The following is a 23,802-nucleotide window of genomic DNA, read 5'->3' on the forward strand; positions in this document are numbered from 1 at the left end:
CTCCATCACTTGACAGGTTTTCAGCCTATAAATTAGTATTTTAGTTTTATATTTCTTACGGAGGTTGAAAGAGTAGCTATAAAGGGAAAACAGTGAGAAATGATGAGTGTGTTGGAGAGACCAGGGAGAGAAACCTTTTTGGAATTTAAGGAAATGTTGTATTTTAGAAATGAACAATTGCTTAGCCCAGACACTGTGGGGAGAAGGATTAACTAAAAACAGAAACAAAATTTGGAGGACTTGGTGAGAATACAAGCAGATCTCCATGTGTTTCACCTTCTTAAATACTGATTTTGGACTTCAAGGAGCCCTTAGTGGCTTAAAGTATTATTACAGAAGTGGTGTTACGTGTACATTGTTGAAAATTAGAGAAGCAACTATAAAAACACATTCCTACCATCTAGAAATCAGCATTGTATCGTTTTCCAGATAATCGTGTATATGTTTGTACGTATGTTTTAATCGGAATGAGTCATACTGGCTATACAGTTGTGTAAGGAGTTTTTGCTTTTTGGTGTTTTTTTTTTTTTTTCCCCCTGTTAGCAAGCTTGTCTCTTATTGGGAGATATTCAGATTTCCTCACTTGGCCCCGAAATATAACACAGCAGCTTTGTCTAAAACGCTGTCCAGTCAGAGATCATTTATTGCATCTGGTTATTTCCCGTAAGTAGGTTTTAGTCTGTGTAGTAACTTTGACAGAACCTCTGGCATTGAGGAGGCATGCCTTTGGAATCAATCATGACTGGATTTGAAAGAGTTGGAATTAAACTAGCATTTTACTGTAATTTGGAAGTCTTCAATTTGGAGATTATTTGTTTGAAAACTACTTTAAAGACATTTGCGTGATGTTTTTATCCACAGACTTGCTGGAAAAAGAATTATCACCTGTTTGTGTTCCAGTACTGAGGTGGTTAGAACAGCAAACATCAAGATATACCCTGAGAAAACCATAATTCAAAAAGAGTTATGTACCAAAATGTTCATTGCAGCTCTATTTACAATAGCCAGGACACGGAAGCAACCTAAGTGTCCATCAACAGATGAATGGATAAAGATGTTGCACATATTTCCATTGGAATTTTACTCAGCCATAAAAAGAAGCGAAATTGAGCTATTTGTAATGAGGTGGGTAGACCTAGAGTCTGTCATACAGAGTGAAGTAAGTCAGAAAGAGAAAAACAAATACCGTATGCTAACACATATATATGGAATTTAAGAAAAAAAATGTCATGAAGAACCTAGGGGTAAGACAGGAATAAAGACACAGACCTATTAGAGAATGGACTTGAGGATACGGGGAGGGGGAAGGGTAAGCTGTGACAAAGCGAGAGAGAGGCATGGACATATATACACTACCAAACGTAAGGTAGATAGCTAGTGGGAAGCAGCCGCATAGCACAGGGAGATCAGCTTGGTGCTTTGTGACCACCTAGAGGAGTGGGATAGGGAGGGTGGGAGGGATAGGGACGGTGGGAGGGAGGGATAGGGACGGTGGGAGGGAGGGAGACGCAAGAGGGAAGAGATATGGGAACATATGTATATGTATAAATGATTCACTTTGTTATAAAGCAGAAACTAACCATTGTAAAGCAATTATACTCCAATAAAGATGTTAAAAAAAAAAAGACATCAGGTACTGACCAAATACTTTATCTTTAGGGTTTGTCAGGAGTTGAGGAGGAGACATAAGAATGTCATGGTTCTGTTTGCTTCCTTCCTTTCTGTTGGGGAAGCTCTTTCCTCATTTAGTGATGCGGGGCATCTGTTCCACTCTTAATGGTCTGTCAGAATTTGCATTATAAACCCAGTTTTCCCACATGGTTAATAACAGTAAGACATCCTCTGGAGGAAAATATGACATCTTAGCCAATATCTTGCTTTTTATTTGGATTGGAATTAAAAATTGTTCAAACAGTGGGAGTTATACCGGTTAAATGTTTTCCTCCCCTCCTTGTGCAAGCCTGTGATAGCTAGAACTGTCACCACGTTTAAAGATACCTTAAAAAAAGAATTTTCTGTTTTTCAAATGAAGGCTGGCTTTGCTTGGAATTGTTAGTTTCTTAGGTGGTGTCAGAAGCCTGGTAGGAACCTTTATTGGGAAAGTTTTAGTTCCTGAGACAGTAAGTTGTTTCCTTGAACGTTTTAGTGTTCAGTCTATTTTGTCTCTTTTCAAGACCCGGCAGCACTTTATTTGGTTATGAATTAAAATTTGGACAATTAATATGTTTATTATTTGTAGTATATAATATTTCAAAAAGTTGAGACTTAATTGGAACAGAATCTTGCCATTTGCCTGGTGTACTTATACGGCAGTATTGTTCTGTGATTGTGAGGGGTATATATTTTGATGTTTTCACAGTTGGTGGGCTCTGATGGAATAAGTTAACTCTGCATTCCTAACAAATGGAAGAGTGGCCTTGGAGGGCTTTTTTACCTTTGAGTTGGAAGTGGCATCTTGTCTCTAAGTTTAGCTAGGGTTAACTCGTGGAACAGAGAGAAAATCTAGTCTAAGAGGATATTATTGATCCTGACTCCAGCCATGTTATTGTGGCCTGGCGTTATCTAGCCTAGACCTTGAATGATTATTAAGGATGTCTTCCTCACCTGAAAGCTACAAAAATAGATTGCCAGAAATGGAATGGAAAGCCTGGTCTCTGGGGAAGAGACTGGGTATTTCCATTTTTGAGTCCTTTATTAACTCTAGAGCAGTGGTGTATTATGTGTGCCTAACAGATGTTCAAGGACCAAGCTTTTGATGAATATTCTAAAACAAGTCAGATATTAACTTTTTGCTTTTGGTTCTTCAGGTAGAGTTAAGACATAATAAGGTGACTGAGGACAGTTGAAGTAAGTTCATTTTTAAAACTTCAGGTTCTTTTGGGCTTATTTGCTGAAGGAATTAATCCACAGTTTTCTCTTGGTTTGAAAGCTCTTCCAATTGGCAGTAATACGTACTTTTTAATATTGAGCATTTAATGTTTGCACAGGAGGTTTTAATTTGAAAATTCATGACAGCTGCTAAGACAGTTTCTAAGCAGTTGAGTGAAGGTTTCATGGCTGAGGGTCCAAACTGAAGAATAAAAGAGCATTTTTTTTTTTTTTTTTTTACTCCTTACTCCAGGGTAAGTAAGCAGCAAGAATTGGCAAGGTTAACAAGTTGCTGGAGTTTGAGCTACCTGGTTTGCATTTGTTTAGCACAAAGTACACATAACATGGTTTAAGGTTTTTCTTAATGACTCATGGTCATTTTTATAAGCATCAGTTATTTCAGTGTTGAAATAAAATGATGCACTTAAAGATGTGGAGGCTGAGTTCTGGTGGCTTGTAACTTTTTTAAGGTCAAGGACACTTGAGTTCCAAAACCTGTGGAATCTCTCCCACAGAAAAAGCGAGTTGCACCGAAATTTGCATGTCATTTCCGGGTTTGGATGAATACCTTTAAGTGCATCCTGGGATTTCAGTTTAGCATTTAAATTCTGGTGACTTCTTTTTATGATTTCTCTCTGATCCTTTTACATCCCTGTTAACCATGTATTGTAGTTAAAATGCCTGTCTAGAACAGTCATTTTTCTGCTTATCGGTCACTGGCTTGAAAATCAGATAAGCATGTTAGAAGTTTTTATAGCTTAGTGTACACTGGCCCCAAGTAGGAGCCTCAGGGGTTTTCCTTTGAGAAAAATTCATGGGTTTCTTGGCCTTTATTTAAGTTGTTTAGAGCACCACCACCACCACCCCGCCCCTCCCTCTCACCCCCTTACTGCCAGTCTGTTGATTTATAGCAGGGATCAGTAAACTTTTTTAGTAAAGGGCCAGATAGCAAATATTTTAGGCTCTGTGGGCCTGACGTCTCTATTACAGCTGTTCAGTTCTGCCATTGTTGCGAAAGCAATCAGTGGACAAGAGGTAAATGAATGAACGTGGCTGTCTCCCAATAAAACTTTATTTACAGACAGTGAAGTTTGAATTTGGTATAATTTTCAGGTGTTCTGAAATGTTCTTTTGATGCCCTCTCCCCAAACCATTTAAATATGTAAAAAACATTCTTAGGGGCTGGACAAAAAAAGACATGGACCCCTGATCTATAGTCATGCAGCCTTACCATACTATATGTACTTATAGTATATACCTGTAGTACAGTATAGTGATAACATCATCACCTAGTCACCAGATTGTATCTGCTGGGGCTGAATTCCCTTTCTGATAGGAATCTGCAGTAGCAAGTTGAAATCAGAAGTTTGTTTGATAAATATGGAGGGAGTTGGCTAGTCTGAGGGCTGTGGCTCTTAACTCTTTGATTCCTAGATCCCCTTTGAGGCTAGGATGTGTAATACAGGACCCTGTGTACCTAGGAAAGCACAGCTAGGGAGTCACACCCTCCAAGGGGACCAGGCCAAGAAGGGTTATACATTTATAACCTGGGGATATACATTATAACCTGGGAATATCTCCAGAGGGAGATACATCCAGAGGAAGATAATCTCTCTCCGAGTAGGGTGTATGTGTCACCGATCAGAAGTTAATGCCAGCTGCTCAGAGGACTCACACCCCTGTGATAGTGTCCAGGGAACTACGGGCACACTCTCTTTCCAGCTCTACCTTTTGTAGGCTCCACCAGGCAAAATGGCATCTGCAGCCACATTCACGTCAGCTTCCAGGAAACCGTGTTTTCAAGTTCCAAGTTAACAGACTGTTACTTAGTACATTGTAGTCGTCGGCTCCCTGGTAACATGTAGTCCATGGCCTTAATCTTTGAGATGACCTCTTTCTAAATCGCAGGAGGTGTCCAGGAGCGGGAAGCCTGTGGTTCAGGCGCTGGGAGGAGGGTGGATGGCACAGGAGGGCCACCCATCTCGGGAACTGGTCTTTGGTTCAGCCACTGGCTTTGCCCTAGACCTACCTACCTGTGTGTCCCCGCTCATGCTGCTTAACCTCTTTTTTTTTTTTTTTTTTAAATTTATTTATTTATTTATTTTTGGCTGCATCAGGTCTTAGTTGCAGCACACGGGATCTTTCATTGCAGCCTATAGGCTCTTCATTGCCATTCACAGGGTTCTCTCTAGTTGTGGTGCATGGGCCCAGTTGGTATGTGGGATCTTAGTTCCCTGACCAGGGATCAAACCCACGTCCCCTGCATTGGAAGGCGGATTCTCAACCACTGGGCCACCAGGGAAGTCCCTTAACCTCTTTTTAAAGTCGGGACAGGTAAATTATCTCTAAAATGTTTTCTAGTGCCGCAATTATGATTTTATGGGTTTCTTTGGGGGAGGGTTTCCTGTAGACACAATCCATGAAAAGGGTGAGACTCTTCGGCTTTCGCCTCGGAGAATACTTTCCAGACCTTGTTGCTAGGCTTTGAGACTGTCTTCTGTTTCCATGACCATAATAACGAAACTTGTACAATTGTGATGAAATGTTTGTTTTCATACGTAATTCAGATGATGTGTAAATGCAGTTTTAAGTGTGCCATCTTGGTCTTCTAATGCACAACACTGGGAGTCTGAGTTTTTTTTAAACAGTACTTTAACAATTTTTGGTGACGTAACATTGTTAGTGGTAACTGATCGTTTCTGACAAGCGGCTATAATCAGGGAACAAAGTTCCTCAAAACAGCTGCATCTCAATCTGTGCACAGTGTAATTGTCATTAACTGGTTGAGTCTGGTTTCTGCAGAAGCTGCTTTGTATATCCTGTATAAGAACATCTGGTTTGAGCATTTAAAAATCTCTTAAAATTATGCTTTATCACTTGGCATTTATTGGCTTATTCTTCCAAGGGTAGAATAAGGGGTTGTAGACTCCTTTTCATCCTTATCCTTACCTTGGTTCATTCAGAATTATCTCCTGCTAGCTAAATTACACTTAGTATTTTCTAAAGTGTTATTCTTCAATGAAGTTTTAGAGTCTGATCTGAAGATGTGCTTGTGTGTGTGTTATAAATGAGAATTTGGTTCAGAGATCCCAAGAATATATTCTGAAGAGTTTGGTCTTACGTTAGTTTTTTCTGGTAAATTGTCAAAAGAAAAGTGTGAAAAGAGGACCTATAGGGCAAATAGGCTTTGTTTTTCATTTGAATTCTGACTAATAGCAATGTGTTAAGGAGGATTCTGAAGTCACGCCTGGGTTTGCGGTGGGGGCGGGGGAGGGGGGGTGGAGAGTGACCTAATTTATTAACCATGCCTGCCTGCAATGGGTAGAGGAAATGGTGTGTTTGGTAACCATCTCTGGAATGTAGCTTTTTTTTTTTTTTTCCAAAATAGTACTGCTCTTAAAGTGAATAGGAAGTTGAGTATTTATTCTTTAAAGGTAGTTTAAACCCTAGTTTTCCTGTCTGGCTTAGTTTTTCTAATTGCATATGTTTTTAGTGACCTGCTACTGGCACTGGATATTCTTATGTTTTGAAACCTTTACTTTTGAAGTAAATAGTGAATGAGTGATAGTAGCATTTTACAGCACTATCCTGTTACCTTTTCTGTTTCTTCCTCCTGTGCTATTTTATCAGGTATTTTGAAACAAGACAAGCCTTTGATACCCCATCTCGGGAAGGAGGTGGAATGTATATAGTTTATTGATGGTTGCTCATTTTAGGCTGGTGCCTGCCAGGGGCCAAGAAGTTGTGTTCCCAGCCTCTTCTATAATGTGAGGAGCAGGGAAGAAAGGTTTTGGGTTTTAAATCTTTACTATTATAAATAGCGTAGTACAGGATCATGGTAAAAAATTAACAACATGTAAAAGGTCATAAAGGGAGGTAAAAGTTCCCAACCTATTCTGTTTCGAACACTTCAGTCACATTTCTCAGAGATAAACACTATTAACCTTAATGTTCTTCCAGAAATTTTCCCTGAGTATGCAAGCATCTGGTGTATATATTCTCTTCTCTCCTTTTTTATATGTAAATGGACTGATATTTCATTCCCCCCCCCACCCACCCTACAGTTTGCTGGTGTTTCTTTCTTGATATGTCTTTGGGATCTTCCATATCTGAGCATATAGATCTAACAGAAGGGAATTTGGGGTAGATGGAAATAGGGATAGAAGCTCAGGATTGGAGGCCAACGTGCTTGATTGCTGTTATTGTTTGGGGTGAATTCATTTACTCTCATGTAAAGGGAAGTTAAAAAAGATACATTACAAATACAAGTGATTGGAGTGTTTTGTCATAACTGCTCTTTAGGTACTGACTCTAATTGAGTCATCAATTACAGAGACCTGGGAAGGGTTTAATAGATTGTTTTAGGACTCATAAGCAGAGATTGGATTATTTATAAATTGCCAAATGGGAGCTTCCTAATTCATTCAGAACCACTCTTTCTTATAAATTCCTTAAAATCTTGAAAAATTGTTTTATTAACTTTTAAAGTCTGAGTTTAAAAATAATTTGTAAAGAATTTATGGTGAGCTAGTGTGTTGTAGCACTTGGACTTTATTAGTAACTTTCATAGGAGTAAATCTTGCAGTTAAGATTATCTGGTCAGTTCTTAAAATCTTTTCTTTTGGGAGAGGTGGTTGATTATTGCTAATATAAACTCTTTTCTGCTGAATATTTTCAAGTATGATGTCTTTGCAAAGGCTCTATAATAGCTTGGGCAGCATTTCTTTTTTATAAATGTGTTTCGTTTTTGGCTGCGTTGGGTCTTTGTTGCTGTGCGCGGGCTTTCTCTAGTGGCGAACGGGGGCTACTCTTCGTTGCGGTGCGCGGGCTTCTCGTGGCGGTGGCTTCTCTTGTTGCGGAGCACGGGCTCTAGGCGCACAGGCTTCAGTAGTTGTGGCTCAAGAGCTCAGTAGTTGTGGCTCGTGGGCTCTAGAGCGCAGGCTCAGTAGTTGTGGCGCACGGGCTTAGTTGCTCTGTGGCATGTGGGGTCTTCCCGGACCAGGGCTTGTACCCGTGTCCCCTGCATTGGCAGGTGGCTTCTTCACCACTGCGCCACCAGGGAAGCCCCCTTTAAACACATTTTGATGTACGACATTATAAAGGACACATTTTTAAAAGTTCCGTTTTTCTGGGTTGAAATATTTAGACAAGGTTAAAACTTTAACATTTAATATCTAAGCAGTTTGTCAGTTAAGTCAAATCTGTGACTATCTTTTTGACCAGATATAACCCTTTGGTTAAAGTGAGAAATCTGGGTTTGAGTTACAGTCACACTAGTATTTTTACGCTCTGAGCGTATGAATTAGATAGTGTTGTCAATTTGAAAACTTACTATCTAGGCGATTAATGTTTGCTTTAAAAACTGAGGTAAGAAACCAGCTGGATTTCCTTCACATTCATTTAGGGATAGGAGATTACTGTGAAGTATAGGTCATTATTATATTTGGGTATTTTGTTGCCTTGGGTACTGTATACTTCATAGAAGACAAAAAGAAAGAAGACATTAAGGAAATGTAAATCATTTTTTTAGGGGAGGTAATAGTCTATGACCAATAACTTAGCAATAAAATTATCAGTTGCATAGTGTTTAGAAATAATATTTGAATTGTGTGAACTTAGCAAGCAGAACTAGCTCATTATAAAATACCTTTATCTTTATGTAAGACTACTTGGTGTCTGAAAATACATTCTTTAAAGTACATTTTTATATTATACATTTTCTAAATACACTTTAAAATGTAGTACATTTAAGTATTAGATCATTAACTTTGACAGAGAATGGAAGGGCACCTATAAATTTGAAAATAAAGTAGTGGAACTTACTCCAGTGAAAGGTCATTTAGATATTAAAGTGAAGCATTTTAAATTCCATAAAGCTGAGTGAACATAGGATACAGTTTATGTACAGGAACTCAGTCTTTCATCCTATAGGTTATTTTAACACATAGCTAATCCAATACATTGCATTAGGTAATACATAGAGAAGTAGTATGTAGAGGTCTTTAATTGAACTTTAATTGAATTGAAGTTCTAGAACTTCTTGAGAGTGAAATAAATAAGAATGAAAACAGAGTGGACAAAACTGATACTTTGAAGGAAAAAAACAGCCTTTCTGCATATAAACCATAAGATAATTAAAACCGCTAGGGTGTAGTCCTTATTGTAGCTGTAGAGTTTATGGCCTGATAAATGGTCCCTGTTCCACCACAGAGAGTAATTCTAGTGACTGGACAGTTTGTTTTCCTCACATCTGTCTTCTTCCTGGGAGTAGCATTGAACAGACATCCTCAGATTCTTAATCATCTTATTCCTTTGTAAAAGCTCTTCTGTCTTTGTCCTCCAGGCCACTTCCCATTCTTTCTTAGCTGGAGTCGCATGCCAGTCCTGCCTCCCTGACCACACCCAGGTCACTGAACTTGGTCCCTTACAAATTCCTGAACCACTTGGGGATGGGTTCCTTCAGCTAATGGCTGCTCTTAACTTAGTGCCTGCTGACTTCCCCCCTTCATTTCAGTCTGAGGAAACTTAAATTTGAAGGTTTTGAGGTACCTTGCTGTCTCACATACATATCCCATGTCCCACTATGATCCGTGAATCCTGTAACCTTTATAGTAGTTATCACACTGAGGCTACTTATCTACTTACTTGCTCACTGTATCTCCCTGTGGGCCATCCCGTATCTTGTTCACCATATTTCTGGCATCTAACTTGATACAGTTTTCATTGAATTAATATGTTAGCTAATCCACCACATTTTAACCCCTGCGACAGAAGAGGCTGCAGGAGAGTGATCTGCGTGTAGGATGTTACCTGTGCTTCCTGAGGAGATGGTGCTCTGAGCAGCTGCCACTCGTGCCTGGTTTGTCTTGGCATGTCCCTCCGTGCTGCCAAAGGATTGTCTCTTGACTGATGCAGCCAGCGTCTTTGGCCAGTGACTTCCTCTTACTTGGTCTTTCCAGGCAATGTTCTGATTATAATCAGGCTTCCTAGGTAATCTTTCGCTTTTTGGGCAAAGTCCCAAATGCCCAATAATTAGTGTTTTGTCTGCCTAGCTGTTATGCTCCTCATGGCAAATGGACACTCCGGGCTCCTATAAATTGCATCACTTTGAGCCAGTTTTGATGAAATCAGACAGGATGTCAGGACAAGCCCTATTGAGGACTGGACCCAGAGTTCTGGGGGTATCTTTTGTAGCTGCCCTTTGAAGTCTTGTTTTGCTCAAGACCTCTCTCTGTGATGTCTTTATTTCACATTTAATTCGAGAGAATCTCTTTTCTGGAACTTACTATAACCTTTTAGAGACACGTATATAGAACATTTAAGTGATAATGCAAGGCAGGAGTTGATTGGCTGTTAAAGAAAATAGTACATTAAAAAGTAGGGTGAAAAAGTTCTAAAAGAAGGAAAAGTGTGAAATGAGTGGTATAGAATGTAAATGCTTTTAATTGGAATGGTTGACAGGGTACTTAGTGACTTTGAGCTGTGCCCTGGAGAAGAGGTGGGATTGGGATGGATGGGGGCGGGGGAGGAAAGGGCAAAAGGACCACCATCAGCAGAGACTGAGGATGGAAAGAAGAGGCGTTTTCAAGGATAGAAGCCAGGCAAACTGGTTACAGGGGCTTGTTAGGAGAGATGTTTGGGTAGAGCAGGGAGGGGCCAGGTGGTGGAAAACCTCTGAGTTTCTGGCTGGACCCATTTGCAGTGTGGAATGGAGGGAGAGATTGGCATAGGGAACAGCTCGATGAGGTCACCTCGTAGGATGGTTTAATTTGTTGTAACAATTGGAAGGGGTAAAACATTGTGGGCATGGAGAACGGAAGGGTGGTGTCTAAAGTAATGTTCGGTATAGGTGGCTGAAGACCTCGTGGGGCAGTAGGGGGACTGGAAAGGGTCATACGTTATGAAATGACGAGCCTTGGCAATTGAATAGAAAGGTAAGAAGGGATGTATATTAGTAAATAAATGAGCAAATAGCAAGATTCTGAACGTGAAGTTGCCGCACAGAGGAACATGCTAGGTTATATGTATGTTAAGTATTACAGCGTTTTGCCCAAAATGTGCTGCTTCTTGTTACCTCCCCTTTGCTCTTCAGGACTCCGGCTCAGAATCTTTCCGACTCAGTCAAGCTGTGTTTCTGTAGAGTCTTGTGTTTACCACTGTCGAGCACTAAGCATACTGAATTCCTGTGGACTTGTCTGTCTTCTCTGCTAGACCAGGAACTCCATAAGATCAGGGATAGTCATTTTGCTCCAGCGCCTCCTAATATATTAGGTATTCAGATGTTCGTGGGATGCATTATATATGCTGTTAGATTTTCTTGCTGCTTTCTCTGGAGTGTTGCAAGTAGCCCTTTTAATTGATTATTACTGATCCTACTACCACCTAGATAATAATCAGTGATTGCCCTAAATGATGCTAAGGGCCCTCTGCTTTCTCTCACTGGCTTTCATTGGACAGATGTTTGCAGCATGCAGCCGCTGTAGTGTCTGTCTTAAAGACAGTAACGTGTGTGTACTTGGATTTCGTGGTGGAGTAAGTAACCCCAGGTGAGGTACATCAGGCTGATGTCAAGGATTAAGTACGTCAGAGCCCCAGAGGAGGCGACTCTGGCGTGTGCTCACCCCGTTCCTGTACCAGGTTCCCTGGAGAAGTACAGCACAGCATTCTCAACCTTCTTTACTCAAGCAAGATCTCTTAGGGCCGGTGAAAACGGAATTTATGGGAACAAAAGTACTATTTTTACTCCTCTTGCGTAATTCTGCATGAGAGTATGTGTGTGTGTTTAGGAACATTCTACTTTGGTCAACGCTTGCATCCCGCATACAGTGACGGAAGCGCGTGCTTTCTCTGGGAAACTGTGTATGAAAGCTAGCAGGAAAACATTTTGATTTTAAAAGACTCTCCGTTTTCCAAACTCTTCCCTTTAGGTAGACGTTAGCTGTCCAAGTCAATGAAGCTGTGACTCACAGTTCTTACACCCGCTCCTCAGGTGGGAACTGCATTCTTCTTGCCCTGCTGCTTCACGCTGTTAACTTTTAAGGAATTCCTCTTCCGGTAGCACCTTCCTTTTCTTTTCTTCTTGTTGGAAAGCTCTCTTGTAACGTAGGCCCTAGGGAGCTGAGGCTGAAGCGCTTGCTGGGAACGAGTGGTCTTCGCCTTTCCGTCCCCTCCTTGTGCATCCTGACAGGTCCGGAGTGGGAGCAGGGTGCCTTCTAGGAGGCTGGAGGAGGGTTCGGCTGTCAGCAGTTGGTGTTTTGGCACATGGTGACAGGGCGGGGAAGATAATCCTTTCAAGAGGGGAGGGGGCCACTGGAGTGTGTTGTCTGCGGAAGTTTTTCCGGGGGTGGGCCTGCCCCAGGCCGAGTTGTAGGTTGCTGGGTGTCAGAGTTAGGGGTGAACGGGGCTCTGCAGCAAAGCCGGGGAGGGGCAGTGAGGGTGGACTTTAGGACTGTGACCCCGCCCATGACCCGAGTGAGGACTCACGCCCCGGGCTTCCTTGTGGAAGTTCTTTTAATGGTTTTGGAAGGATCATTTGGTAAAAACACACAAACTTTAGCTGGTGAGTGTCTCAGAAAGAAAATATAAAATAGAGATTAGGAGCCTGCATATTTGAGAGAATCATACAGGTCTGTTTTGTAGGTGGGAGCAGACTGCAAAATGGGGTGCTTTCTGCCTTTTTGACTTCAGCTTTACAGTTCCACTTAGAGTGGACCTTTGGGTTTTTAATTTCCGACTTGCTGTAGAACAGTTTCTGTCTTGTTTCGAGCACGGTGGTTCTCCACATTGTTTTCCCACACCATTCCTGTGTGCCACACTCTTAGAAGCTCATCGCATTTAATGCTGTGATTCCCAATGAGGGAGAGGTTGGGATATACTTTTTTGAGGGGCTGGATGGGTAGGGAATGGATGACCAACCATACTTTGACTTGGAAAGCCCTCCTTCCTCATTGGGAGTCACTGATCTGGCAGTAAGATCAGGGCCCTAAAGATGTCGAGGTGGTCCGTAGTTTTAGTTTGGAAGAGCTTTTCGGATTTGTTTAGAAAGCTGCCCTGTGTGAATATAACCTCGAGTTCACCTGTGTAAGTTCAGTGACTGGCCGTTCAATCTCGGTGCACTGCCCTCGTTCCTAAATGCAGGCTTTCTCTATCCTGTGGTGCTGGAGGCCTGTTACCACCTGGCAGGCGTTGGCAAGGTGGGCTGGGTGTCTGCACGAACTGCTTTCTTAGTTTGGCTGAGTTAGGTTGGACAAGGCCTGTAAGGAGCTGGGGTGAAGGGTAGTGAAATTGGATTTGCGATTAGAAGTTCCCTGCTCACAATGTGACCTTGGGTAAGTGGCCGCTTAAGCCTGAGTTTCCTAATGAGTGAAGGGGAGGGTTCTGGATCCCAATGGATCACTGAGGGGTTGGAGATGACCAGAGGATACATTTGCATTCCCAGTTGTCCCGTTGGTTTTGTTCCTAGGACTCCAGGTACTCAGCTTTTAGGCTGCTTTTAGCAAAATTTGCCCGAGAAGCATCACCGTGCCCAGAGCAGCGTAAATATTCACACGTCCCGGCACAGCCCCGTCCCCACGCGTACACACACGCGTAAAATACGAATCTGCTTGTGGTGAGGAAGCCCTGTGCTCATTGCCAGGGGTTTGTTCCTGCAGAGCTCGCTGCCAGTCCCCTAAAGAGACTCCTGGAGTAGTCGTAGTGATAATGTCACAGGAACGAGAGAGAAGGCCTGGCACCTTGGGGAGACCTGCTGATGTGTGACTTCTCCACCCCTCCCCCTCCTTTTTGAACCTGTTCTGTTAATAATTGCACCTAATTATGTATCTTTGGTCTTTCTACTGCTTACGATTCAAACGCTACTTAAAGCCGATTGTTTGCTTTTGTGTGCTGTGAATCCTGGGCTGCCATCTGAAGCACAACTTGATGATTGTGTATTATCATCTTGGGTTAAGTGCTGTCTCATTGCCTTGCAGGCTGCCTGCTGTTTCCCGGGGAGATCATGAAACGAGGTCGCCTTCCCAGCAGCAGTGAGGATTCTGACGACAATGGCAGTAAGTCCTGCTTTGTTGTTCTTGGAACCTACCAGGGTTTGGGTCAGTGTAAAAACATGGTTCTTTAATGTAATGCTTTAAATAGCCGAGGCCCTTCGAATATCAGGGAGGTCAGCGAAGAGCTGAGGCCTGAGAAACACATCTGAGTGTGATACTGTAGGTCTGTAACCAAATCTTCCTGGGTAAGGTTGACTGCAGGCAGGCATTCCTCAGGCTTCCCGTTTGTTTTCCAGAGATGGATAATCCAGTTTCAAGAGTCACTGGTGTGTCTGTTTTTCCTAAACATCATTTACAGCACTTCACAGTTGCCCTTTATGAAAAGGGAACTTAATCGAAGCCAGTTAATTATTAACTAGTCCAGCCCCCGATACAAAGGGAGATTGAGGACTGCCTAGTGTGATGTGAAAATATTAAGTACACGAGTCAGCGGTCTTCAGTTGATTTGAACATGCCTGTATTTAATAATACTACTGTATGCATCTCAGCTCTCTGGCATCCTCGTGTTTTCACAGTGCAGCTGAGAACCAGAAGTTAGTTGGCTTCCAGGCAGGCAAAATAAATGTCACACAGCATCTGTGTATTGGGAAGCTAACAGACGATCCGGGGAAGAGCTCCCTTCAGATAACAAGGAAATTTTGTACCTAGCACGGTGCCTGAGCTCTGGCCCGTTATCTTATGTTTTATATTACAGATCAAATTTGGGAAACCTTGAAAGAACGCTCGCTCTGCTGAGTGATGGGAAAAGTATTGGGCCCGCTTTCAAGGAACTCTGTCTTTGGCACATATAAGATTGAGCTCCGGTGGAAAGTCATCAGGGCAGTCGGAGATGCCTTTTTGATGCACTGTGGAAATGTATATATGTAGACACAAACTCAGGAGGGGGAGGGCAAGGGAAACCTACAGAGGAGATAAAAGTTGGGCAGGTCCTGAAGGCTGAAATTGTTTTAGGCAAACAGGGTTGTCTTTCGGCGCTCCAAGTTTTCGGCAGATTAAAAGTGGCAAATTAGAAAGCAAAGCTTTGCTGTAGGTGGCCACACTGACAGCCACCGGAAACATTAAAAACAGAAGAACTCAAACACAGCAGTTTGACTGGAGCGTTGGGTGCAGGCATGGAGCAGTGGGAAGGAGAACTGGTGGTGATGGGTGGGTGTTGGGTGTCGGGGGTACCTGCGAAGTAAGCTGAGACCGGAGGACGGTGAAGGGCTGGGAGCTCTTGGGACAGATGGTGGGAGCTAATGTTTGGCATGAGGGAGGAGTGAGCTGGGTAAGCACTCCAGAGAGAGGGGCGTTCCTTCTGTTTCAGGGAGCGGTATTAAGGGGCTGTACCCCGTCTGTGGGAGCCTTCGGGAACCCTGAACTTCTTAGCGCTTATCTATTCACGGCCCTCAGTACCTGTTTTCTTCTACTTACTTAGGCTCTTTACTCCTTGAGGCAAAAACATGCTTAGGTATTTCTTTTCTGCCCCCTGTGGTGCCTGTCAAAGTGTCCTCTGGAGTTATAAGCACTCAATAAACGCTTGCTGTTAGCTCGTGTACACAATTTGTCCTGCAGCAATTAAAAAAGAAAACAACTTGCTTTTTAAGTTCAGAATTAATCAGAAGAAGGGTTCATGAGTTATGTCCGTGTACTAATAGTGCCTGGTAAGAGGCTCAGAGTCCTGTTTTCCTCTGATTTTGGTTGAGGAGCCGGTCCATGCTCACTTCGTTGACTCTCAGCACTGCCTCATATCCACTTTGGGAGAGCTGGGTTAGAAAAGGTTCTCCTGGAATGTTCTCTCAGACTTAGACTCTTCCCCTTTCTGGACTAGAGGGTGTGCATTCTTGACGTCTCTGTGTGTGTCTAAATGTAATCCAGTGACGTTGGATTAGGGCCAACCGTTTTCATTTAAACGCCAATTTAAAGGCTTTATGTCCAAATACAGTCACATTCTGAGGTATTGGGGGGTTAGGCTTCAACACATGAAATTTTGGGGGACACAGTTCAGCCCATAACAGCCCTAGAAGACCAAACGCTTCATCTAAACCTATATTTCCACCCAGAACTCTAGGGGAAGAGAGTACCCAAAGTCCCCACCAAAAGTCTATCCATCAGGTCATCTTCCTGGTAATGTGCCTTTTTCGTCCTCCAGCTAATATGCCTGTGTGTGTGCTGGCCTCCCTGAAGAAGGCAGGGATGGAGGACTAAGGTAAATACCTACAGGGTACAACCTGGGTTTTGTTCTACCCTAGGCTACACATGGAAATAGAGTGGTGGTGGTAGAGGATGAGGGTGCTAGCTGCTAGTGGAAAGGAGGCAAGCTGGCTGTGTCCTATAGTTGATTCAATGTGAAGCGAGTGGTGACACTTCATGGCTGTGCTGTCTGTCCAGGCCTAGTGATTTGGTCATTATGGTGGATGATGGTCGTGGTAAACAGCTCTCATTAAGACCCCTAGAATGCCAAGCCGTACGAACACACGTACATTACCTGCGCCATGGGACACACTCTCCGCCCTTTCTGAGGGCAGCTGCTACCCAGAGTGGGCTTCTGCCACCAGCCTGCCTGTTTGCACTGGAGCCCATCCCCTTGTGTAGGCACGTGGTGGGTGTGGGTAGGTGCCTTCTGCCCCTGCAGTCAGGTGCACAGAACTGAGCCTGCCCTTAGCTGAGTCTGAGTACTTGGCAGCCCTGCTTGTGAGATGGGCGGTCCGTGCAGTGGCCTCTCCCCAGCCTTTCCAGCCTGCAGTCCCGACGGAAGTTTGGCAGCAGCTCCTGGCCCAATGCAGAGCATGTCAAAGTGGAGAAGAGGCAGCTGCGGACGTCAGCTTGGGGCCCCAGCACCAGCCACGGTCACGGCTAGGCCCCGCTGGCCTCCTGGGCTGGATGGAGCCCTTTGCTTTGATTTCTGGCCTGGTCCAGGGGAATACCCGTGTGGTATTTACAGTTGGGGATGGACCGGCATTTTCTGTGCCAGTGCAAGCCCTCATCCAGCTGCAGTCATAGCTGTTGAAGCCTTTCTCCAGGTGCCCTGGACTGCCAGCCTTGGCAGTTGGATGAAGTAGCACTGGGGTGTTTGCAGGCTGTGTCTGTAATTGCTGGGCTCCTGGGACTGGGTGGCTCAGCCAGTCTCTGAAGTTATGCATTGTGCCAGGGTGTGGCCCGGGGAAACAAGCACTTTATTTCCTGCTTCCCAGTCCATGGTCCTCTGTGTTAGGGGTTTTGGCAAATGTGGCGGTGGGTCCATCCAGCCTGCGGGGAAGAGGAAGGAGCTGGAGGTTGAATCGGTCATCATTGGCCAATAATTTTATCAGTCATGCCTCGGTAATGAAGCCTCTGTAAAAACCCAAAAGGACAGAGGTCGGAGAGCTTCCAGATGGCGAGCGCGTGGTGACTGGGAGAGAACGGTGCACGCCGAGAGGGCGTGGAAGCTCTGTGCCCTTTCCCCGTGCCTTGTCCTACGTATCTCTTCATTTGGCTGTTGACTCATATCCTTCAATATCCTCTTAGAGTTAAGTTGGTGATCTAGTCAGTAACATGTTTCTCTGAGTTCTGTGAGCCGCTCTAACAAAGTAGTTGAACCCGAGGAGAGGGGCTCATGGGAACCTCTGCCAGTCAGAAGCACGGGTAATAACCTGGGCTTGGCAACTGGCATCTGAAGTGGAAGTTGGTCTCATGGGACTGGGTCTGGAATCTATTTCTATCTCCGAGTCGGAATTGAGTTGAATTCCTGGACACGCCGCTGGCGTCTGACAGTTGCTCGTTGGTGTGGGGAAGCTTCCACAAGCACGTGTTGGAATTGGGTCTGGGAACCATTGTCACCTGCCTAATGCCCTAAATTTCAGGGCTGTGTTGACCTCCCCGTGGGAAGGCCTGGCGTGTGGCAAGGGGTTCCGGGGCCAGGCACCTTGTGAGGGCCCTGCCTGGTCTCCCGGTTTTTCACACCTGCGCTGACCCTGAAACACTTCTGTCTTCTCCGGTTATCCAGCCAGCTTCTGCTCCATCACTGGTGATAACGAAGGCACAGAGAATAGCTGAGTAAAATTCAAACCTACTAATTCTGCACTTAGTAATGCAGGTCGATGAGTGGCAAACATGAAGTTTTGTGAGGACTTCTGTTTTTCTGGGCTCTCTCCAGCTTACAGATAGAAAATGAAGAAAGACCAGAATTTTTAGTGGGTGAAACGTGCTTTCTGCTTTGGACCCTTTATGTTACATTTTTTAATAACTTGCCGTCATGTTTTTGGTTTGGCTGTGCTTGGTTTCCTTCATGGCAAGTCTCTGGAGGCTTCTTGGAGGTATCTCTTTTGCATAAAAGTTAACTCTGCTTCCACTTCTCTTTCTGTTTGACTGTACCTTTAATTTGCTCCTTTCCCCCCTTCAGTTGCATCCTGTGATACCGCAGAGTTGTGTAGGAATTCTTGAAATGTGGAATTTTCGGCTCAAGTACTACAGAACGTGGGCTGTACCCGTGTCTCCTCCAGGCACATGGAGATGGCTTTACCCCTTTTCAAACCCGACTTGTGGCTTGTCCTTGACATTGATGGGCAGAGCATCATCTTGGGCTTGAGGAGTAACTAGCACAGCATGATCTGATCTGTGGACTTGGACTTAACAGAAGGGCCGGGTGACCATGAAACATTGTGTCAGTTGGTCAAAGGCCCAAGTATGTTGAAACATTCCTGGGCCAGTTCTCTTAAGGTACCCATTAAGCTTTGTTTTTTGGAAGGTGGAAGTGAGTTGGACGGTTAGAGCTAAGCCATGCTGGGATGGAAGGGCTGGGCTGTGGGAGACGTGGAGTCAGACCCTGATAGAAACAGCAGTGGTGTGAGAGGCTTGTCTTCTATCATGCGGTTCAAGCAAGTAGAACTACATTACATTTGTTTTCTTCTTTCGGATAGGACTTTGCATAGCACCACTTTACTGGCACAGGGCTGGCCTGGCCTTGCTCCCTCCAGTCTGCTCTGCTGTGGTGACACCAGCTGGCCTGCAGGGCTCCACACTTGCCGGTCCCCGAGCACCTTCCTTTGTTAAGCTGGTTTAACACTCCTGAAGACACCAGAGTAGTGTTTAGCATCTAGAGGCGGGGTCTGAGACACAGGAGATTCGCCATTTGGTCAGTGGTGAGGTTCCTTTGTAGTTTGCATTTGTGGTGATGTGAGCAGCCACCCAGGCTGCCACTCATTCTCATTTCTGAACCTTTCATGCGCTGCACCACCTGGGAGGCTTAACACACACGAACTACCAAATGTCGGAGGTGTGTGCAATATGTATTAGATTTGCTCTTGAGGTTTTCTTCCTTATTTTAGATCTAGGGCAAGACAGCGTGACTATTTTTAATATTTCAAAGGAGAGTGTTCGAGATAAATGCATAATAGCACCAGAAGGCAGGGTTCATAACGCAGTGCACACACAGCAGCCACGCTCACAATGCTGCGACCTGTGAGCCTTCTATAACTTTTAGTATTCCCCCCACCTTTCTGTTTTAAGGGAAGTTGGGGATAGTAAAACAAAGCAAGGGTTTATTTTCTGTTAATTCTTCTCAGTGTTTCATGGAGATTAATTGTTGATACTCAAACAGCGTATATGTCAAGAATTTAAAAGTCACGTACACTTGTCACTAGAGCGGACTTAACTTTAGGTAGTAATATCTTGTGTGTGGGCAATAAGATAATTTTAGATATTATTGCCAAATTTTTAGAGTTCCTAACTTCTCCTGAAAGCAACGAGAAAATAAAACAAAATTTTACTTGCCATATTCTTTTTTTTTTTTTTTTTTTGGGGTACGAAAAAAAAAAACAAAATTTTTATTTCCATTTTTTTTTTTTTTTTTTTTTTTTGCGGTACGCGGGCCTCTCTCCCGTTGCGGAGCACAGGCTCCGGACGCGCAGGCTCAGCGGCCATGGCTCACGGGCCCAGCCGCTCCGCGGCATGTGGGATCCTCCTGGACCGCGGCACGAACCCGTATCCCCCGCATCGGCAGGCGGACTCCCAGGGAAGCTCTATTTGCCATATTCTTAATTTAGCTTGTCATTAAATGTTAGCATTCTGAAAACAACAAAATGCAGCACCAGCCCAGCATAATCTTAGCACGTGGTTTTTAAGAACTAACAAGTGGCCAGTGTTTTACTATAGTTTAAATCAGAATCTGCCAGTCCTTTTGGTGTTTGAAATACTCTAATTTCTGGCTTAAAATTCTTTTTCCTCCAACATACTTTCAAAAAAAATGTTCTGTGACATAACTTTTTAAAATTAAAATGGGTGCGAATTATTTTTGCTTGGATCGTGTTCTGGGGAAGTATCCAGAGGGAACATGGGTGAGGGAGGAGAACTGGCGTAGGAGTCAAGGCACTTTTCTTGGAGTCTCCTGTGGACTTGCCGTGGATGTCTTTGTAGATGGAGGTGTGTTCCAGTCAGGAAGCAGTGCCCCTGCCATGCTGTCTTTAAAGGCATTAGTGCTTTGTTTTCCATGGCCTCATCTTCCTCGAGATCAAAAGCATGACTTCTCATAGGTGAAACAGAGCCGCTTTCGGCTCTTGAGTTACAGTCCCAAACAACGACACTGTGTTTTGTTCACTTAAAGACGTTTTTTAAAAAATTGAGGATCTGCTGTGTGCACAGCACTGACTTAGGTATACTGTATGTTGTAAATAGTTATTACAGTTTTAAAGTGAATTAGAAGGAGGAAATCACCATCAACAACTGTCTGCTGCTGGACGTGGGAGGATCCAGCTTCTCACTGTTCAGCAGCAAAGTCTAGCTTTTACACACACCACCTGTGCAGGGTAAAACGGAGCGCGTTCTGTTCCTTTACTGTTAATGGGTGGTAGAGATCATCACTTATTTCCTGCACACATTTAAGTTTGTACACTTTGATGCATTTTGACACGTTTACACCCATGAAATCATAAAACTCAGGATAACCCTTCTCTCCCCACTGTCCCCAGTCAACCTCTGATCTACTTTCTGTCCCTATAGATTAGTTTATATTTTCCAGAGTTTTATATAAATGGAATAATACAGTGCATACTCTTTTTATCTTTTCACTCCACACAATTATTCCTGCATTCATCCGTGTTGTGTGTATCAACAGCTCGTTCTTTTCTGTTGCTGGGTAGTATCCCGTGGTATGGACATGCCGCTGTTTGTTTATTCATTCACTCTGTCAGTGGATGCTTGGGTGGTTCTATAAATAAGCTAAGAACATTCCTTATGCCAGTGATAATTTAAACTTAGCTTTCCCCCCAGTCTTTCCCTTTCTGCAAAGTGAGCTTAATAAGATTAATTTTTCTCTTCCTCTTTTTGCATTAGGCAAATTAAAAGGAAGAGGAACAGACTTTCTGGGTGGACCAGAATTTCTCTTGGGTAATACCATCAGATACCAGATTTGTGGCTTTTTTGAATATCTGTTTTTAAAAGCAGGCAACATTTTTCAAGAATATAGAAGCAGCCCTGGAAAAAGTTTCTAAATGATTGCAATTACTTGGATGTGTCCTGTGCCAGCAAAGCTGCAAGCTTCCTGGCAACCTTGGAAACCACCCTGGAGGGATCCTGACCCAAAAGGAGGCAAAAGAGGGTCATAAAACTTAAGAATGCATGAATTTGTTGTTGCTGCTCTAACTCTGAAAGTGTTCGCCGTAAGCGCTTGTGTCCCCAGACCCCATGTTAGTCATTGAAGTACAGCGATGGAATGGCTTAAAATTTCTTGTCATTTATAACCCTGTACCTAGTGATTCACAGTAAAGGGGGCATCCCTGTCTGCCCTGCACCTCTTCGCCCTCCCTGAGCCCCGGGGCCGTCCCGTCTACAATTGTCTTGTGCTTTTCCCCCCGGTCTCTTCTTACCGCCTGTGGGCTGGCCAGACGATGGCCTGCAGGACCGGACGGTGGAGGAGAGGCCTGTCTGGAGACATGAGCTGCTTAGCTGCCTTCCTCATCAGGTTCCTAATTCGGCTTCTGTCTTCCTTTTTCCAGTGGTGACCAGATTCAGAGCTTCCTACAAGTCAGGCTTAACCCAGTGTGCCCAGAGTATTTCTTTCAGTGTGGGTGTGAACTTTATTCTTGTTCATCTGGGAGTCTAAAGAGACTTTAGGATTGTTTTTTAAAGAAGAATTTTCTAGACTGTTACTGAGCAGTGCGGTAGGGTCACCGATAGGAAATATAATTCTGCTGGCCTAGCAGCAGACCGTCAGTCAGTTGACCCAGTAAACAAGCCTCAGGACTGGCCATCAAGGGTCGTGCCCTTCCCTGTCAGAGGGAAGCTTGGCAATCCCCTTTAGTCTCTGTCATTGCAAATCTGATGATAGGCTTATGGGCAGAACCTACTTCCTAATGCCCCCAAGGTCTTAAGGATGCTTTGATTCTGTGTCCCTTGTCTCTGGACTCTATAGAGATAAGGGTTTCCTGTTTTGAGTGGCAAGTGATTTTACTGGTAGAATGGCAGTTCCCTCAGTTTTTAGCTTTTATTTGGGGCGGGGAGTTGTTAATTTCCGGGAAATGGTACAGTTTGTTCACCATGGAGGCAAGTTACTGGGAAGGTAGACAGGTGGTTAGGAGGGCTGTTTCAGATCTCTGGTGTCAGTACGGCACCCACGGACAAGAGGCGGTGGCAGAGGCAGAGAAGAGGAGCTGGGCTCTGAGCTGTTGGGCCGTGGAGTGGCTGTGTCCTGAGTGGAGAGAGACTAGAATGACTCTCTGATTTCGGAATTCAGGTAGAGATGGTGGTGATATGCGTCAAAGTAGGAATTAGGAGAGCAGGTTTGAGTAGAATGTCTAGCCCAGTCGCTGTTGTGCTGGGTTGACTGACCTCAGGAACGCCGTGGGCTTGACTGATGTCTGATCTGAAGGGTGAACGTGGACCTGCTGCCGGGGAGGGAGGTTAGTGTGGGGACGCAGGTCTCACAGTCTCCTGGGCCTGCCAGGTAAGACCATGGGCGTGGATGGGCGCTCCCCGGGGAGGGCACTGGAGCAAGAAGGTGAGAGAGCTCATGCGGGAGGGCAGGGACCCACAGTGGGGACACCAGGAAGGAGAATTGCCGCTGCGGCTGAGGGAGCGTCTCAGGCAGGGTGGAGACGGTGCTGCAGAGGGGTCTCAGGCGCGAGAGGAGCTCAGACTCGGTGGCAGTTGAGACATAGGTGGCCTGGTAGGGCTTCCAGTTTCCATGGCTTGGCGGGGGAAAGGCCCCACGACAGAGGATAAGAGCATCTTGTCCTCAGAGCTCAGAAGAGAGCTGACAGGCATTCTCTGGGAAAGGGGAGTAGGCAATTTTAAAGGTGATTTGGCCGGAGCACCTAGTCTACGGCGGGTCTGAGTTTCTCTTTTTTAGGGATTGCTAAGTTCTGTTGTGGAGTCAGACCTTTTGGGGCATGGCTTTAGGATTTAGCACAATGATGGTAGTGTTTAAAAAGTTACTGGAAATTAAGAGAGAAGCTTCTGAATTTATATTTACCAATGCAAGGCTTTGAACCTCTGAGGAAGTGCAGGCTTATGGGTGAAGGCTCTGCCTGCACGGTGTTCTTGAAAGGCCTCTCCCCCCATGAGTTGTACCTGTGACGCCGCAGCCCCGAACACAGTGTGTGCGGAGTGGTCTTGTTGGCCTGCTGTGGGAAGTGAGCGTTTAAATGAGCGATGGGGGTGGAGGAGCTCCAGGGGAGAGAGGAGAGCTCTGGCAGAGCATCGGGCTGTCTCCTGGGGTGGTGCTGAGGGGCACCTTGCTGAGTCTGGTTAAAAAAAAGAACCCTGGGCTTCCCTGGTGGCGCAGTGGTTGCGAGTCCACCTGCCGATGCAGGGGACGCAGGTTCGTGCCCTGGTCTGGGAAGATCCCACATGCCGCGGAGCGGCTGGGCCCGTGAGCCATGGCCGCTGGGCCTGCGCGTCCGGAGCCTGTGCTCCGCGGTGGGAGAGGCCACAGCAG

General features: G+C 44.6%; 1 protein-coding gene across 6 annotated transcripts in view; it reads left to right on the top strand.

The window, feature by feature from the left end:
• JADE1 (jade family PHD finger 1) overlaps positions 1–23,802 on the top strand; it is a 189,512-nt gene that overhangs the window by 135,488 nt on the left and 30,222 nt on the right. For 5 of the 6 annotated variants that reach the window (XM_024745105.1, XM_024745104.1, XM_024745103.1 and 2 more), the window contains exon 2: positions 13,839–13,916. In XM_024745105.1, coding sequence (XP_024600873.1) covers positions 13,865–13,916 — 52 coding nt within the window. In that variant the 5' untranslated portion in view covers positions 13,839–13,864. Of the gene's footprint in view, positions 1–12,659; positions 13,197–13,838; positions 13,917–23,802 lie in introns of those variants that run through there. The other variant, XM_024745106.1, reaches the window with a different exon arrangement.

Source organism: Neophocaena asiaeorientalis, unplaced genomic scaffold, assembly GCF_003031525.2.
Source record: "Neophocaena asiaeorientalis asiaeorientalis breed wild unplaced genomic scaffold, Neophocaena_asiaeorientalis_V1.1 scaffold65, whole genome shotgun sequence".
Classification (NCBI taxonomy): Eukaryota; Metazoa; Chordata; class Mammalia; order Artiodactyla; family Phocoenidae; genus Neophocaena; species Neophocaena asiaeorientalis.